This window comes from Thamnophis sirtalis, unplaced genomic scaffold (genome assembly GCF_051295495.1).
Source record: "Thamnophis sirtalis isolate CommonGarterSnake01/CBP01778 unplaced genomic scaffold, rThaSir2_p1.2 scaffold_11, whole genome shotgun sequence".
NCBI classification, from domain to species: Eukaryota; Metazoa; Chordata; class Lepidosauria; order Squamata; family Natricidae; genus Thamnophis; species Thamnophis sirtalis.
This window is the reverse complement of record NW_028261391.1, coordinates 41707558-41727261: the sequence shown is the minus strand read 5'-3', so window position 1 is coordinate 41727261 and position 19704 is coordinate 41707558. Positions and strand designations below refer to the sequence as shown.

The 19704-nt window shown below is 37.8% G+C and overlaps 1 protein-coding gene across 2 annotated transcripts in view; it reads left to right on the top strand.

Moving 5' to 3' along the window:
* NGEF (neuronal guanine nucleotide exchange factor) overlaps positions 1 to 19704 on the top strand; it is a 70681-nt gene that overhangs the window by 23856 nt on the left and 27121 nt on the right. The window contains exons 3-6 of one of the 2 annotated variants that reach the window (XM_087725651.1): positions 412 to 541; positions 7764 to 8012; positions 8687 to 8829; positions 15506 to 15780. In XM_087725651.1, coding sequence (XP_087581777.1) covers positions 412 to 541; positions 7764 to 8012; positions 8687 to 8829; positions 15506 to 15780 — 797 coding nt within the window. Of the gene's footprint in view, positions 1 to 411; positions 542 to 7763; positions 8013 to 8321; positions 8469 to 8686; positions 8830 to 15505; positions 15781 to 19704 lie in introns of those variants that run through there. The other variant, XM_014073109.2, reaches the window with a different exon arrangement.

The window sequence follows — 19704 nt, the reverse complement described above, 5'->3', positions numbered from 1 at the left end:
ATTTGAGCAAATTTGACCATGACCATGACCATCTGACTCCATTCTACTTCTGTTTCTGGGACTACTGCGCTCTACAGTACATCCAATTGTTAGCTTTTTCCTCTGAAAGCATCACAACACACATTACTTTCAACCTTGTTCTGTAAAGCAAAAGATTTTGAAAGCTGCAATCAAGAGGAAACCTTTCAAACGATGTAGTTCATTATCTGAAAAGAATGAGGTCTTAAAGCTTGGGGATTTTGTAGGATAATAGCAACCTACCCAGCTAAATATATTATGTTTTTTTCAGTATTTTGGAGCATGTATAAAAAGATGCATAAGTGTTGCCCACTGAACATAATTATCATCTCTTTCTTGTTCCTCTTCATTGCAAATACTTACTTATAAACCACTTTTTTCTTGAATGCAAAGGCTCACTCAAAAATGGTAATACCAAAAATGAGCTTCTGAACAAAGAAGAATTGTTGCATATATTTCACAAGAGCCTGTCACTACACGTAAAACCGAATATGACAGCCACAGAAGAACAATGGTTTCAAAGGTAAGAAAAATAGTATCTTATTTCCCAAAAATACAGAAATAAAACAGAAAGGGTGACATTATTTTTATTTTATTAAAATTAGTTAATTGATATTGTCATACCATTTTGATTTCTCTGTTTCTTTAAATTTGTTTCTCCATCCTCCATCCTCTTACCACTGCCACAACCCAACCTTCTCCACTCTTCTGGGACTATTAAGGTCTACAATACATCCACTCCACCACTCAATCTGCCTTCTTGCCCATCCCTATATAAGATAAGGTACACTTTGATTGTGCCTGTTGACTACCTATGGGAATGATGGTCTAGGACCGAAGTGGGCAATCCAAGGTGGTTTCCAAAGTGTGCAGGGAGGGCCAAAATATTTGCCCCAATTCTTCCCCTAAAAAAGACACTTTTTTGATTCTGATCACCCTCCAATAATTCCTCAATTCATTCAACTGGTTTTCAGCACTGTCGTGCATGCAAAGGACAGCTGATCATCATGAGTGCATGCACGCCAGAACCCTGGAAGTCAAATAGGCAAGGCTGCGCATGCTGGGTGCTTCGAGTGCCACTTTGAGCACACGTGCTATAAGTTCGCCATCACGGGGTTAGGCATTAATGTAAAAGTTGTACTGTTTCTAGAAACAAAAGCTGACCCTGTTGTTTTTATTTCCATTATTTCATATCTGCCCATAAAAATGCATGAAATTAAGAATATGCATATTTTTATATCTGGGTAAATTTACAAACCTGCTTAAATATTTCATTTGATTAGGAAGCTTATAAATCTTATTTTAACCTTAATATAATTACTACTATGACATAGATAACAATGGACTATTTAAAAGAGATATATGCATGATATTAGACTTATTTTGCATTTGGATCATAATAAGATTTCATTTGGGAAAATTGAGGACCTAGAAAAGTGGCCATTCAGTTATTTATTTTTGTCTTCCATTTGTTCCATTACAATACAGAGAGATAAATGATTAGACCTCAGCTGATATGACAAGATAAATTAAATTGTGTAAGTTTATATAAGAGTTCAAAATGGAACTAAGCTTCAGTTTCATGTCTGGGTTTGAAAGAAGAATCCTGGATACACGAAATGTACTGAAACCAGTCACTGAAGTAACCACATTGTGGATAAATTAGAATCCATTATTTATGATCTAAAGCAATTTTTAGGCAATTATTTCAAAAGCATTCATAAGATACAGTCATATTATCTCTGGAAGAGTGTAGGAAAGAGAGCTTATCCTTTGACATGAAAGGAAGGAGTATCAGTAGGAGTCCCATTGAAGGTAGAGGCATGGAGGAGAATTCTCAGGTAGATTAAGAGAGGCTTAAGATTCATGCATTGCAAATATGAGGGTGACACCCATTCCTTTTTCATGAATATAGCTGAGGCTAACAGTCTTTTAGGCTAGTGCCTAAGCAGAGTAATGGATTGTATTTAGGACAATAAAGACAGATTTAGGGCTTGTCTTCATGTCCCGTTAACTGTGGCATAAATATGCCCTGGCAATGGTTCATTAATGCCGTTTCTTTAGAATATTGCCTGAAGGCACTGACTTGCACAGAGGCATCTGCTTGTTTGATTCCTGTCTGCCATTTTCTAAACCAGGTCTTAAATGGGCTTCACGTATATGCAGTTTTGATCTATTTTATTACTTTAAAAAGTGTTAAGCAGGGATTTCTGCCCAAGAGTTGGGAAAGGCAAATGATAATATTCTGTGTTGAGACACACAATGCACATCCTTCTCTTTTTGTACATACATCATCACATCACCTATTAAAAAAATTCTGACAATATGGTGCTGCTTTTGTCAAAATGAGAGAGCTAGTACAAGGTGCATTTAAGGAAAGAGAACAGAGCATGCTGCCAGCTGTTTGTTGCTCATTATGTCACCACTGAGTGAATTACAATGTTTGCACTGCTTCTGCCAACAAGGAGGCAGTCCTTCTTACCATTTTTTATTGCTTTGGTTGATGGAATGCCATTTTGCCTACTCTTGTCCAGCTTCATGGTCCTCCATGGGTTACTTATCGATCTACCAATTATAGGGAGAGGACTGGATTCACTGAATAGTTCTATTACCTCGGTGCAACAGTGTTTGAAAATGGGGCACAGTCATTATTGATCTCTTCCTCCAATCCACTTCCATGTCAGCAACTTCTTAGATGAGCAATTTCTAGACATAGAGCTAGACCTGTATTGTCACCTGACTAACAGGTCTGGCCAAAATGTCAAGCTTTTCATGAGAATAATTATTATATAGCTAAAGAAGCTGACCATTGCTTGAATAGGAATATGCCCTGTTCCTCAAATGTATTTGATGTAAAACAAAGCAAGCAAGTTTAATTGTTGAGTTTTAAAACATAGAACCCTGTTCAGAAATTATATTTTGTAACTTCGCTTATATTTTTTCCAAATAGACATACCATTTTTATTTTCATCTGTAAGAAATATGACTACAACATTCATTAACCAAATGCCAAACTAGTGATATCATCTCACTCTTTTCTCTGAAATCCTTTTAAGCATTGCCAGATTTTTAAAGAAAAAAATAAGCCTCTTCACATAATGCATTCTCTCTCAAATACATGTATAAAATGGCCCCAACTCGATTTTATACTGCACCTGTTTAACTCAGGTTTGTGCCAATGAAATGTAACAGAATAATTTTAATCTAAAATTTGTAACGTGGAATATATTTAAGCCCCACCAGCCTAATTTAAATAGACACGGAAGAAGAATTATAAGCATTTATTTGAAAAATAACACCACAAAAGCAAAGCAATACTTGAAAAATATCTGTGAAGTAAAAATGTTGTTAAAGAGTTGTCCCCCAACTCTCTGGAGAAATATATAAGAGAGGGCCATAGAAACTATCTCAACTCCAAATCTGTATGTAATAATCACATATAACTAAAACAGTTTGTCTATAAACATTACTATATGTCAGGAATTCCACATGGGGTGGAAGACGTTGGCCAAATCAGAACCCACTCTTCAGTGGTAGGTTGCAGGCGGTATGCCCCAGTATAGGCATACCAGAACCTGCCCAGAGCACCGGGTACCGTTCTGGTATGATGCTCTGGAGGGCCCACCCGCCCACCCGAGTTCCTTACCTGTCCTTTAAGCCTTTGGCGCTTCTGCTCACACGCATGCCACGTACGGCACCTGCATGACGCTACGTCGAGCAGCTGGAGCATCATGGAGGCTTGCGGAAGTGTTGCAGGCAAGTATGACGCATGAGCGCGCCATGCGCGTCCATGTGGGTGACGTCGGGGCTGTTCCAACCATACCTGTTGGAATGGAATCTGGAACCCACCAATGCCCCTCTTATACAAGGATCTTAGTATGTATATGTGTTGAGTAAAGGAACACATGGTATAACATGTTTATGCCATAATTATATATGTGCAGCCATGACATGGATTAGCTGTATAATTCTACAATCCCCCTCCCATGTTCTCTAAAGGTTGGACAAAAGGAGTTGTGATCTGCCTCTCTCTTTTACCTAAATCCAATTCCAGAAGGATTTGAAATGCTAATGTATCTGCATCCACTCTTTTCCAGGGGAACTATTTCTGCAGAACTGGTAAATCTATGGAAGCAAATTATATCAAAAAGAAAATGAGAGTAATTACTAGAATTCTAAAATCCCAGTAATGGATCTGTCTTTATGTAGTTTATATCTGGATGTCTCTGTGTTGATGGAAAAGAGTGGATTCAATTCTTAATTTTCATTGTATAAAAATAAATGCCCAATATGTGCTAAAATAGGGGGGAAATGAAAATAGTGCCCCTTCTACATTGCAGCATGTAAAAAAAATTAAGCTGGACAGCAAACGAATATAATAATTGCACTGCTGGCTCAGACCTAAATGCCATCTAATCCACCATCTCAATACCTCTGAGAAACATAAAAGGAAATTGGTTGAGACCATGGAGAATCTCTCTAACAAAAAAAAAAGTGGAGAACACAGAAATGGGTTAATGGTCTGGCAGTAAATGGACAACTATATAAGAAACAATGTAACATATTAATAATAAAAATAGTTTAGTTTATAAGAATATTCATGACAATCCAAACCCTTATCCTCTTGACTGCATAAAAAAACTTTAGGCTACCATAAGATGCTTTCAAAGTCATCTTTAGGTGTCTTTTTTTAATACCATAATCTAATGATGGGATGTCTGAGAAAGTTGTATGATTATGAGTGACATCTCAGTAGGGGAATCATAGGCAATTGGGGGAGTGAAAAGGTGCATTATGCATGTGGAAAACCTCTCAGTGATTGTTTCATCCCCAATCATTATATCCTTTTGAAACATCTCTATAGATTGGAACATGGGGCATGGTGAGACAGTGGGTTCAATTCAATTTAGAGGAAAGACTCAGAAGACAGTTTTACTAATGAGGAATATATTCCCAACTTCCTGGCCATTACTTCCATTTTGTTCTTTCCTGTGGCTTAATTATCTGCAGGCAAGGTTTTCTAGTCATGGCTGAGGAATCACCAAAGTTTGTACTGTAAATAACATGTTCCATAGAATAGTAAAAGTCCTAAGTTGGGATGAATATGGACATATACACTAATCTGTTCTGCTATTTTCCCTCTAAATTCATTTTATCTTTCATTGCATTTACTAAAGGTCTCCTGCACATTTTTTAATTTTTGTTTATTGCCTAATTCAATATGTTGCAAAATTGTGATACTTGTAGGAAATATATGTGGGGAAAATTCTAGCAGCATGGTAGAATTGGTTATGAAATTAGTTAAATTGGGTTTTCTTATAAAATATTTTGAGATTGATTAGAGATGGTATAGAATATGCAACTTCCAGCTACCCAGAATAAGTTATTCTGTCAAGCCCACTTAAGTACCCCTATAAATTCCCATTTACTAGGGAATTTCATTTGTGAATGTTCATTCTGTATTCATTTTACAAACTTCTAGCAAGTTCCAGCTTTATCTCTTCTGGTCAGTTTCACAACAGGGAAAGAAAACTTCTAGATTTAAAGAAGTAGTACAGGTTGTCCTCGACTTATGGCCACAACTGAGTCCAAAATTTGCCCCATTTCGTGACCTTTCTTGCTGGAGTTGTTAAGTGAATCACAGCACTTAAGTTAGTAACAGGATTGTTAAGTGAATCTGGCTTCCCCATTGCCTTTGCTTGTCAGAAGGTTGCAAAAGGTGATCACATGTCCCCAGGGCACTGCAGCCTTCACAAATAAATAGCCTTTCTCCCAGGGAGATGGATGCTTAAGAAATATGAAATATAAATAAAATAAATGAATACATACCAGTGGCCAAATATCCAAATTTTTATCACATGACCACAAAGATACTGCAATGGTCATGTCATAAGTCACATTTACCTTTGAATGGTCAGCAAACAAGTGGTTGAAAGTCGAGAATTATCTGTGTATGTCTTTCACCATTATCCTACACATTTTTGAGGAAGAAAGAATATCAGAAAGATGGATTGGGAGTATGCAACTTTTATTTTATTAGCTCTTTTATTCTTGACAAGATATGGCCAAAGCTATTTTGGCATGTATTAATTTGCTTTGCCCAAGCACTATTTTCAGTTCCAGGCCCAGTTCTTGGCAATGCAGTCTATTATGGACAAAGAACAAGTTCAGAGGATGTCTACCAGGATCAAAGGACTGGAAATTAAGTCTTAGAAGGAATAGTTAAAGGAACTGGCTACATTTAGTCTATCTAGTGCAATCTTTAGTTATCCAAAGAGCCTTTGAGTAGTGTAGGCAGACTAGTTCTTTGTCATTCTGAAGGACTAAACCAGAACCAGTGATTTGAAACCATAATGAAATAGATTCAGATATGAAATAGATTCAGATATGAAATAGATTCAGATATGAAATAGTAAACGCCTTCAACCAGTGGAATTGAATATTATCATATTTATGTGCTGTCCAATTCACAGTTCAAAGCGACTCTGAGCAGTTGCCTCCTGAAGTGCTTAGTAGCATGTTCTCTTCTGTGGACATCTTCAAAGAAAGGCTGAAAAGCCAACATTGTGTAGTGGATTCTGCATTAAGGAGGAGGCTGGACTTGAAAGGACTCTCAGGTCCTTTCAAGATGGATGGATATCTCCCCTCTATCTGTTCATCTCTACCTTACACTGACTGTCCTTCTTCCTAATTCTTATCTTCATCCCCTGTTTCTGTTAGCTTGTTCCTAGTCACAAAGCCAGCAATTTGTCCACCTTGAGGCTGCAAGGTACAACTATAGAAGACTTAAGCTTTGTCTGAACTTGTTGCCTAGATTAAGATGATGTCATGGGATAAGAGGAAAAATAAGTCTTACCACTACATGATTGTGCTGTGGCTAGGTGCAAATGGGGACATGGATTATGATTTGTAGTTGTTTCAGTGAATCCCAGTCCTGTAAAATTATGACAATCTGTGCATCAGATTCAGGGTTTTGTGTTGGTTCTGCATCTCAATAACTATGCCCTCAATAACTATGCCCCCAAGTCAAGTGGTAATATGCAGCTATTATAGCTCTTTTTCCATAGAAAGATGCTATCTGGAGTTTTACAATAGGCTCAAGTGGTTCATGACAAACTGAGATTATCTATTAGAATTGATGCCTTGGATTCACTTTTTGTCCTCTTGACAGCCCCAGATTTAATCAGATCTGTGATTCTTATGGTTCTTTCCATGCTGGATTCCATGTAAAACAGATAAATCTATTTTGGTTCCATGTTTTCCCACGATGTAATGCCAGCAACGATTAGGAACTCCAAACCATTACAACCCGTTCTTTATAGATAAATGTATTTTTGTACTTTTAAAGTAGCTGAGATGGATCCATTTTGGGAAATGAAAACGCCATAATGCTGGAAGCTGGCAATTTGCTCCCTATATATTTTGTTTTATTGAAAGTAAGCCACCATTCAGTACGGGCAGGAAAACTGACGGGGCTTAGAAAGCTCTCTGAGCGACCCCCAGCGCTCCCCTGCGAGGACCCTCTGTCTGAGGAAACCTTTAGACCCTCACCGGGTCGTTTAGAAAAACACCTCTACAGGGGAAGAGTTTCAACTTCCACTTCGACGGAAGAAGTGGGTGCCTGGGAGCTGTACAAGTACAAGACAAGGAAAAGTGTGAGGGGGCGGCTGCTGCCTTTTTTCCCCCCCGCCACCGATCTTTCGCTCTCTCTCTTTCTCTCTCCCCCATTTTCCCCTCCTGCGCAGGCTGCTCCCTTCCTACCCCGGTTACCGTGGCAACCGTCCGGACTTCCCCGGTCCCGCGTCGGCTGCGGAATCGCTCGGCAGCAGCAGCAGCAGCAGTCGCCGCCGCCGCCCGCTGCCGGAATCGCTCCTGCTGCCGCTGTCCTCCTCGCCGCCTGGCATGGAGCTGCTGGCTGCCGCGCTCAGCGCCGCCTGCGCCTTGGACCACGAAGGATCCGCCGAGAACGTGGCCGCAGGCCGCTCAGCTGACAGGTGAGGGATTCCAAAAAGTGGGATGAGTTCGCGCGTCCTCGGCGGGGGCGCCCCTTCCGTCCCAGCCACCACGCGCATCGCCGCCCGCTTCTTCTCGCCAACTCCGGCTGCTGCGCCTTTCCTGCTAGAAGCTCCCGAAGTTCAGTTTGTTTTCGGGCCCGGCTGACTTCCGCAGGGAAAGGGGAGGCTCTGCAGCCCCAAGCCAGCTGGCCGACGCCAGGTGTCCTCAGGCTCTCCCGAGCCCCGGGTCCTCTCTCTGAAAGCCCCAAGGGCGCGCAAGAGTTAACTCCGCCGTCTCTGGAGCCTCGCCCCCGCTTGGCTACTTTCCCTCCTTTTTCGTTTGCCCGCGACTAGCGCGGTTACGTTTGCTCCGCGAAAGAATACCCGAGTCCCCCTCCTGTCCCGGGGACCAGGACGAAGGACTTCTAGTGAAGGAGAGCTTCTGCCTCTTGCCAGGTAACCTGCAAGGAAGGGCAGCCGGCGGTTGATGGCTGAAGCCCTGGTTAACTCACTTTGATTTGCCATAATTCCGCAAGCACTCACACAACCCGGCTAGCCGCTGCCTTGGGAAAGCGGAGATTCCGGGCAAAGATTGGGAAAGAGGCTCGAAAGAGATCCTGACGCTTTCGGTATTGTTTCCCTCTCTCTCTCTTCTCTCTCTCCGTCTACCAAAGCGAATCCCCTTCCATGGCGGGGCCAACTTCTTTTCCGGAAGAGACCCCTGAGCAGACTGAATGCCCGGCTGCTTTCCCCGAAGCCCTGCAAATGATCCACCCCATGACCGCAGACTCTTGGAAGAACTTCATTGAGCAAATAGGTAAGGGGACTCTTTCCATGCAATCCTGAGAACTGGGAGCTACGTTGGAGAGGGCAGACATATTTAAAGACCTCAATGCTTGCCCCGTTTGAGAAAAGCAGTTTAAGGAAAAGGATAATTAAGAACGGGGATTCATAACATTTGGTTCCAAGGGTGCCCACCGGGAAGGGCTTTTATTTTTTTGCTTGCTTGCTTGCTTGTTTATATTTACCATGTGGCGTCTACAGGAGGCGTGCAATATTAGTTGATGTACAAAACTGGTAAGGGAAGGGTTAAAAAAAGTGGAGTTGCTGCCCCGCTACAAAAAAAGGGGGTGGGGCCATGATTGCAGGGTTGCAGCTGCCATCTTGCCTTTTTTGACCCCTGTCCCTGCAGCTCTCCCCAAACATAGGCTTTCTTTGAATTGTTCCCATTCTGTGCTGCCATGAGTTTATGCAGATAAAAGTTTGGGCTTCTTATTGGATGGAGATTAGGAGAAGTTGATTCTGAATGACTGTTTTGAAGCAGAACAACATGCAGAGAAGGAGATAAGCCCCAAAGTACATTGCACAATGTAAATACCATTTGAATGGCTGAAGATAACTTGTATTATTAATATCCAGCAGAAACACATCAATAATAATATAAAAAAACTTTAAATATATGCTATCCTTTATACCACAGTATTATATTAACTTCATTCATATCTAACATCACTTTCAAACATAAAATAATTTTCCTATCTCCCATCTTTCACTATTCAATGCCCACATTAATGCTAAGCAAAATCTTGATTATTAAGTCAATTTTCAACAAATATTGAAAATATGTTTTTTTTTAAAGGTACTTCAAGGGACGTTATGTATCATTCCATAACATGTCGAAAAGCAATTTCTCTTTCCCAGTTATGTGTGGGAAGCTAGCATGGTTTCCAAGATACAGTTCTCCTACTGCTATTTTAATCTCACTTTGACTACTGTTCCAAAATCAAAGTGATTGCGGCATATACTTACAGTTTGTAAGAAAACCATTTTTATGGTGACTTTCCCGTGACAAACTATGAATGTTTCTAAAAATAGTTATGTCGTATGTACAATATTAGTGTTATGCATTGATCCATACAAGTAACTTCTGAATAGATGCTTACAACTTCAGATAAAATGTAAAGCTTTATTAAAATATGTATTTAAATATACAATGTCAATACAACACTTTATAAAATTGAAAAAGAAAATTATTTAAGCATTGCTAAACTTTAAAATGGAGAGAACTTCACAGAAACCTAGCAGAAATTTGAATGATTTTAGAATGAATGCTTTTAGAATTTTGAAATTCACATTTAGATTTGTTTAAAATAGCATTTATATGGTGAGGGACATGTCTTCATATTTTCAGTGATGCTTACTGCAAGATTTCATTCTATAGAGCAGGGCCAATAAAAATTCAATACCAAATTTTTGCAATTTCTAAGAAAGATGAAAATGATGACGATGATACATATTTTACTTGTTTTTGATGTTTTTAGTGGTCTTTGATGTTTAAGTGTGAAGGAGTTCTGATATTTCTGCAGCATTTCATAACATACAGAAGACTGGTCCTATATTGTTATAGCTTAAATTTGAAGACACTAAACATGCAGTAAAACCTGAATTGATTACTTAGATTTGTATGTAGTTTTGGCTTATTTAAATAGTAATGGTTCATTTTGGCTTTTTTAATGTAGTGATTTTGTCGCAGTTTTATATCATATTTTGCTCTGATGAGCAGAAAACAACTAATATTACTGAATTTCTTCAAACCTTTGGAAGTGAGATCTTAAAAAGTTTTCACTATATAATTTTTCTTCATGTGTCTGTGTAATTCCAGGTCAGATTACATGTGAATTTGATAGAGGGGAACAAAATACTGTTGTTGTGTTTCATTTATTATGTTATTTAAATAATTCCATTAACCACTTTATGGAGAGAGAGTTTCATCCCTAGTCCTATTCTGTGCCAGGAAAATAATGTATCTTTTATGTAAGAGTAAGAATGGTGCAATTAGAGATGTAATTACAAAGAATAAAATTGTAACTTTATTGGAAATCATTGAAGTAAAGTAGTTTTGGATGTTGGTGCGTATTGCTTGGTTACAATTACAAATCCTTTGTATGTAAGAGAGGAGGACTGTTTGGAAATATTCTAAACCTAATTCAAAATACTTAATAGATGGTCCAAATTCCATTTCCCAAATCAAATGTTATAAGCTTATTTCTGTTTTATCTGCTGTCTTTCACTCATGCACATCCTGAAATGGGGTTCATATAGTATTCTAAGCTGTAATTTACTTTTTATTCCTTTTCTTTCTGTGTTTCTTGCAAACCCAACCATGTTTTATTCAATAAAGCATGGTGGCTGTATATTAACTCCAGACCCTCTGAGCAATCTTCCCCCAAAATAAAAGTATGGAGACCAGCCAGTAATTATCCAAAATTCCTAGGCCAAGTAGTGGCTTCTTAAAGAAGGGGGTACATTACTTCCTCCTTCAAAGCAGGGAAAACCAGCCCCTCACCAAAGTAGGCATCCATCACTATGGTCCCTCAGCTCCCTCTTGATAATAATTTCCAGACTTTTTTGATTTTCATATTAAGAGTTTTAAGTTTGGGGTGTTAGGTGGCAGATAATAGTCTGTTTGAATTCTATAGTCCCAGAACACTTGAACTTCTCCATTTTCTATTACTTTGTGTATTTTGTTGGTCCCACCAGTTCTTAGAGCCGAGGTGGCGCAGTGGTTAGAGTGCAGTACTGCAGGCCACTTCAGCTGACTGCTATCTGCAGTTCAGCGGTTCAAATCTCACCGGCTCAAGGTTGACTCAGCCTTCCATCCTTCCGAGGTGGGTAAAATGAGGACCCAGACTGTGGGGGCAATATGCTGACTCTGTAAACCGCTTAGAGAGGGCTGAAAGCCCTAGGAAGCGGTATATAAGTCTAACTGCTATTGCTATTGCTATTCTTCCTTGCAGGCAAATAGTATTTTTTGCAGATGTTCCAATGCACCATTGTTGCTACTTTGTATTGTTTGTACTCAATTTATGCACTCTCCTTGCAATGGCTAACTGGATGGTCCACTGTTTCTTCAGCTTCTTTGTAGACATGACATTTACTGGATGGATAAAAGAATAAGATGAATTTAGTAAAAATCAAATTGAAAAACTAATAATAGCAGACATGGTTATAATGGAGTGAAAAAGATTACAAACTGGAGATCTCTAAATTGCATGGCTTTTGGTTCAAATATATGACAGCCTACATTCAATTATAACTAAACAGCTTAATGATATTGCATAAAGGAGTCATCAGAGATTGGTTAGTAGCTGGCAAAGCTAATTCAAAACAATCCAGCAAAAAGACACTATCAGAAAATTATAGGACAATAACATGCTTGCCTAAAATGTATAAAGTACTAATGGACATCTGAAATTATTTAGAACACGGGTGTCAAACCCATGGCATCACATTGCCATCATGTGATGTATCACAATCTTTTTCCCCTTCACAGAGCGGGTGGGATCTGGCCCGCGGGCTGCCAGTTTAACATCCCTGATTTTGACGAAAATAACTATTCCAATATTTCAAATCCCAGTAGAAAAGAAATGAAATAAAAGGAAATACAGAAATGGAAAAGATCAACTTCTGATTGATAAAATTGTTTTAGAGCATTGCAAGGCAAAAAACCAATGTACATATAGTTTAGATTCATTATTAAAAAACAGTTTGATTAATTACCACATAGTTGGACCATCACATGTTTGGAAACAGGTGGTATCAGTAAAACATTACAATATTTATAGAAAAAATAATGAAGCAATGGAAGACAGAATTGGTGGCTGAAAATAAAAAATGTGACCTTAATATGAGCTTATCAACAATAGGAGAAGCATCTTCCAGGATGAGTGATTATCACCCTTGTTATTTATCATTGCTATGATCCCAATTTCAGTGATTTTGAAAAAAAATAAATCTTGGTCATCAAACAACAAAAATGGTAATAAAGCTTTTATATAATATTTATTTAAATAAATAAATAATTTGCTTTATATTGATGATATATAGTATTATGAAAAATCAGAAATCAAAATTTAGTCATTGACAAATATCTAAGAATGTTTAGCACAGATGTAGCAATGGATTTGGCCTAGATAAATGTGCTTCAGTAAGAATAAATCAAGATAAAATCACAAAACAGTAATGGAATTTAAATGTTGAATGACAAACCATCAGGATGAAGCCTGTCTGGGAATTTTACAGTTTGATAACATGAAGCATGAATAAAGTTAAAATGTGATAAATAACATTTTAGACATCCAAAAATAATTGGTAAAGACAAAATTTATGGAGACATCATCAAAGTTATCAATACCTAGACCATATCTGTGATATTATACACTGCTTTGATTATTAACTGGACACAAGCTGAACTGAACTGTTTGGATCAAAAAAACAAGAAAACTATTTACTATTTACTATGCATAACAACTTCGTAGTAATATTGATAGATTATACCTGCCTTGCAGAAATGGAGGCAAAGATTTACTTCAAAGAACAGCATGCATTGGCTGATTATGTAAAAGACAAAATGTGAATATTGAAATAATATAATAAAGAACAGAATGCTGGCAAAGAAATGCAGTACATGGTCATGTTTTACAAAAGATTGTGCGAAAAGTGGATGAAGATAACACCTAGTAAATGGAACATTAAAACAGAAGAAATGGAAGACTTGATTTTGGTTATTCAAGGGCAAGTTATTCAAAATAATTTCATCAAAGCCAGAATAGAAAAATCATCAAATTATTGAAAGTGTAGATTGTCCAAAGAAGCAGAAGAAATAGCATTTCATATATTCAGCTTGTGCAAAAAGATCTCAACTGATTATAAATAAAAACAAATAAATTGATTATAAATGAAAAAAAACACAGTCAGCAAAATGATTCGTTGGAACATCTATAAAATTACCATGTGCCAGTAAAGAAAAAATGGTGGCAATATACATAGTTGAAAAAGTAGTCACGTTAAAATACCATGTGATTTCTGAATACACACCAGATTTATCTCTGGTGGAAAAGAAGAAAGTGCAGATAATCAATGTGGCAATTTCAAGGGGTAATAGAATAGAAAATAAGAACTGGAAAAGATCACAAAGTATTAAGATCTGGAAAATTGAAGTTGAAAGATTATGGCATAAAATGGCTGTTGAGGTTCCAGTAGTTATCAAAACTATTATACCAAAAAATCTTGAATGACACTTAGAAAATTTGCAAATATACAAAATTTCCCCTTTTGTCAATTACTAAAGGCCACACTGCTTGGATATGCAGATATACAATACTAATATATTTGCTATCCTAGGTTCTTGAGAAGAACTCAATGCATATGAAGACCAACGCCAACTAAAGGACTGGCAGCTATGATTTATATAATAACAATTCATTAGATTTATATGTTACCTCACTGCCAATGCCTCTGGGCAGTTTACAAATTGTTAAAAATGTTTTTTTTTTAAAAAAACACAAAACAAAGAAAAAAAGATGGCAGAAAAAAAAATCCAGGAGAGAATAAAGAAAAAGGTTTGTCTGCTACTCCCAGTTAAAGATGACTTCACCCATCCCCAAACACACACACATTTTAAAGAGCAGTTAATTATTTTCTTGCTGGTAGGTGAAATTGTTGGGGAAGAGGGAAAAGAGAAATTTACACAGAGGAAACCAGACTGCTCTGAAACTATCTCACATTAAATTGCCTAAGAACAGAATCAGTGCCCAGTTTCGTAGTTGAGACATATTAAAAGCTGACCATAGGTGTATCAGTATAAACTCTGATGCACTTTTCTCCAATCTCCAGGATGATGGAAGAGCAAATTGATATGAGAATCATATCAAGAACCTATAGAATCTATAGAAGTGGTCAGCAGTACACTGCCCTACAATTATCTCAAGTTGCATTGTTTTTTTTTATATGATGCCTGTTGTTAGTTGGGAAGTCATGTCCAACCCATGGACAATGTTCCTCCAGGCCCTCCTGCCCTCTACCATCCTCTGGAGTGCATTTAAGCTCATGCCTATTGTTTCGGTGACTCCATCCAGCCAACTCATTCTCTGTCGTCTCTTTCTTCTTTTGCTCTCAATCTTTCCCAGCATTAGGCTCTTCAGTGAGTCCTTCCTTCTCATTTGTTGGCCAAAGTACTTGAGTTTCATCTTCAGGATCTGGCCTTCTAAAGAGCAGTCAGGGTTGATCTCCCTAGGACTGACCCATTTGATTGCCTTGCAGTCCAGGGGACTTGCAGGACTTCTCCATAGTTCAAAGCCTCAATTCTTTGGCGCTCAGCCTTTCTTATGGTCCAATTTTCACAGCCATACATTGCAACTGGAAAAACCATAGCCTATACTATACACACTTTTGTTGACAGGGTAATATTTCTGCTTTTTAGTATGCTGTCTAGATCTGCCATAGCTTTCCTCCCCAGGAGCAAGCGTCTTTTAATTTCTTGGCTGCAGTCCCCATCTGCAGTGATCTTGGAACCCACAGATGCCTACAATTGGTGCTTACATTTTGGTTATTTCCACTTATGGATTTGTCTTCAGAAAATTCTGAAACATCTTCATTTCACATACAATATGGGGCTAATTCAGTAACAGTCTATGCGTTCTCTGACTTTCTAGGTCTGTTGTATCAAGAATATCGGGATAAATCCACACGTCATGAAATTGAAACCAGACGGCTGCAGGATTCCCAGACAGATACTGAAGAAGGCTCAACTACTGAAGAGTCACCAACAGAAACAGAAACTGAAAATGTGTTAGAAAACAAAACTGTCCCCCAGATGAACTTGCTCAGGAATTCCACATCAAGGTTCAATTTATGGCAAGATCTTCCAGAAATCAGAAGCAGTGGTGTTCTGAATATTCTCCAGCCAGATGAAGTCAAGCTTCAAGAGGTAATATCAATTTAAGCGGAGGAGATAGAAAGGGGAAACCCTCTTGATCTTTCATGGAAATAACTATTGGTTGACTCATTTATGTCAGTTTCAAATATTTAACATTGCTAGAATGTTTACAGCTTTATGTAATTTTGAACTAATTTCATATTGTTTTTTCTTTAAAAAAATTAAACAACATTCTGATCCTGCTCAGCCTTGGCTCTAGCTGTTCCATCAGGAGTGAGCTGCTAGTGAATAAGTAACATCAATGTGTAAAGGTCATAGTCCAGGCGCAGGTTGTTAAAAGAGAAAAATCTGCTAATTAAAAAAGGACTTATTGGGATAGTTTGACAAATTCCGCAGCAGATGTCATTGAAGGTCAATCACCCCAAACCATTCTAAAACCTTGAATATTACATTGTTGATGGTCTTAACTAAAATATATAACGTATTACTAAAATGCCGATCCTTTGACACAACACATTCCTATTTTGCAAAGAAGTTTTAGAAAAACCCAGAGAATTGCAAAAATCAGAGCCTCAGTAGTTTGATAGAAAGTAACATTAGGATCTATCTATCTATCTATCTATCTATCTATCTATCTATCTATCTATCTATCTATCTATCTATCATCTACCTACCTACCTACCTACCTACCTACCTACCTACCTACCTACCTACCTACCTAAGGCGGGATAAAAAAACAAATGCAGACTTTAGGGATTATTGATTCCAGTACAGCAGGGTCCCCCAGCCCCAGGCTGTGGTCCATTACCGCTTCATGGCCTATTTGTAACTAGGCTGCATGAGCTGCGGGCCAGCACGCTTGCACATGCACACACAGCTCGACTTGTGCAAGTCCAGCAGCACATGCAATCCAGTTCTCCCACCACCCCAAAGCCAGACTCCCCAAGCTGCAAAGGTTGGAGATTACTGCAGTAGAGAAATTAGGGACACCAGTGTTAGAAAATCATCTCTAAAAGGTGAATATAATATTATACATTCTAAAATCATATATTGTGTATTTTTGAATCATTGTTCTTTCTTAGCATGATCTTTTTTTTTCTTGCACAAATTCATTCATAGCTTTATTGTAGCAAAGTTTTGGAATATGATTATTGGGCTCTGAATTGCACATCATGAGAATCTCTACATCGTGATTAAATACGTATCAGCACGTTTATATCCTGTAAAAAAGCTGAGAAATTATTCATTATTTCTGGATATTGCATTTAGGTCACTCTTACATAATTTTTAAAATTATGTTATGATTGAGAATAGACATTTTATAGCTTTAATTTATTGCAGAAGCCAAGATTTCTGTTATAAATAGAATTTTATTCCATATTAGACCCCACTCTTGCTAATTTATGTATTATGTGTAAGATTTAACTATTCCTTTCCCATTGCCCCTAAAACTACCTATAAAATAATCCCAGATACCCTTCTTTCAAAAGGCATAAAGACAGATATATCACATTGTCACTTTCACCATAATCTTCAAATCAACTACACATCAGTCAATGACATCTCAGTCAATGACATCTCATTGTAATAATTGCAGTGATTCATTTAACAACTGTGCCAAGAAAGGTAAAAAAATGGGGCAAAACTCAGTTAACAAATATTTCAACAATTTGCAACATAAATTTTGGACTCAATTGTGGTCATAAGCTGATGCTCAATCAGATCCTATCACTGTCTTTTCCCTATGATCCAGGCTGTTCTGGATAAGAACTTGCACATCTGCAGCACTTTCAATATTTGCTCTGCTTTAATTCTATTTTTGTTGTTGCTTTTTCTTCTCTTGTCTTAACGTATCTCTACAAATATGGAGACCTATATGATAGATGTTGGTTTCCAGTCAAGCTGTAATCAGTGATTTGTAATACATATTTCCACTTTATGTTATTTTTAATCTGGCACTGAGAAACAGGAAGTGAGAAATAGAGTGAGATGTTTTTTCTTTTCATTAAAGCTCCACTTTGTCTTGTTTAAAGTGCTGTGAACAATTTGATATAACAAGTAAAATGTAGGCTTGAAGATCTGCTTTGGGGTGATTGAATGAATCAAGAACCCCACCCTATACCAACGGTCCTCAGCTTGGGGCCATTCATCCAGCAACTGTTCAAAGGTGCTGAAAAAATGGAAAGAGGACCAGCCCTCAAAGTTGCAGGCATCATAGCATTCCTGAAGTCATATGATGGCAATCCGAGTGCCAGTGTGCCTGGCTTGCAACTCCAGTGTTGCAGATAACCATGGCCATGTGATCACCATTTGCAACCTTTCCTGCCCTCTTCCCACAATCAAATTCAATGGGGAATCTGGCAGGGAAAGTTGCAAGTTATCCCAATAAGTCGTTCCCATTTTTATCTCCTCCCACAGCACCTCCCTGTTGATACATAACCTCTGGTGGCTCTTTCCTGGCCTCCTGTGATTCTCACATACGATTTGTACCAGCCTCTCCTGGCCTCCTTTGGCTTCTCAATCCTTCTCAATCCTTTCAGACACTCTCTTGGCCTCTCCCCACCACTGATATCCCTGCATCACCCCCAAGTTCCATACTTGTAACTTTACACCTCTTCCCACCTAAAAATGCACATGTCTTGAGTTATGACGGCAACCAGGACTGCCTGGGATTGCTGTCCCTAAGTGATGTGGTTATGTGATGTTGCCCTTTACTACTGCATAGGTTAGTGATGGCAATCCTGGTCCCAATTGCTGTTATAACTCAAGAACTACCTGTCCATCATTTTTGCATCCTTATTTTAAAGTTATTTGACTCTTTCTTGTCTGGTGTTTTCCTTAGGTCCACATGCATGTAAGCGCTGTTTTCAGTAAGATCAGCCCTTATTAAATTCATTTAATTCCAAAAGAAGTTACAAGTGAAAAGAAAGCGGTTGGAAAGTATATTCAGTCATGGAAGAAAAAATTGCTTAGAAGGACGATATGTTCCTTTGGAATTATGCCAGGGTTTATCGGTATCACATAAATAGACAATTGCCTGCTAAAATACTATCTGAAAACAACATTTTTTTTGGCTTGCTAAAGACTTGCCAAACAGGTTGGGCATAAGACCACAGTATATGAGGAAGCTATGACTTTATCTTTTCAGTAAACCTTGAAATTAGGCTAACTGCCAGTGACAATAAGTGCACACTGTAGCAGGTTGAATTATATTTTAGATGAACTTAAATAATGAGAGAAACATTATTGAATAATGATAAAAATGACTATATCACTAATGGATAGGTTTAATTATCTAGACATCTGTTGAGCATCAAGTACAAAAAAAAACCCCATGAATCACCAGGACTTCCTTGCGCTAAACAGGAGTAATTTAATGATGCAAAAAAAATAATAAGACAAGTTAAGAGGTATTACTCAGATTCTTGTACCGTGCTGGAGGAAATGACCAAGAATGTGACTATAATGGAGATGGTTTGAAAAGGCACCTAACAATTATATGAATTTACAATTTAATTATTAGCATGTGAAAATATTTTTGCAATGATTCTAAACAATTACATTTAAATATCTTATCAGTATTCTGCCCTGGGGACCATGCCAGGAGGGTATATTTAATCCTCTTCTGAAAACCTGAATAAGTTTTATTATATCTTACTTAAGAATATACCTGTCATACTCTGACCTCATATATTGACTTTTTATCCTAGTGTTAATCCTTACTTCAAGGGAGTTGATGGATTTATTTTACCTCACTGGAATATTTTTAGAGACATATATATTGCTAACTTTGGAATTAAAAGTTCTACAGTTTGTTTCATAACTATGCAATTATGTAAGAATCTAGTTTATATAACATGTTACCCATAGTTAACCATGATTTTTTAAAAAAAATCTAATGTTTTGTGTTTGCATAAGATGCTGTGCAATACTCCTAAACCATATGAATAAGTTCACACATTTACCAATATTAAA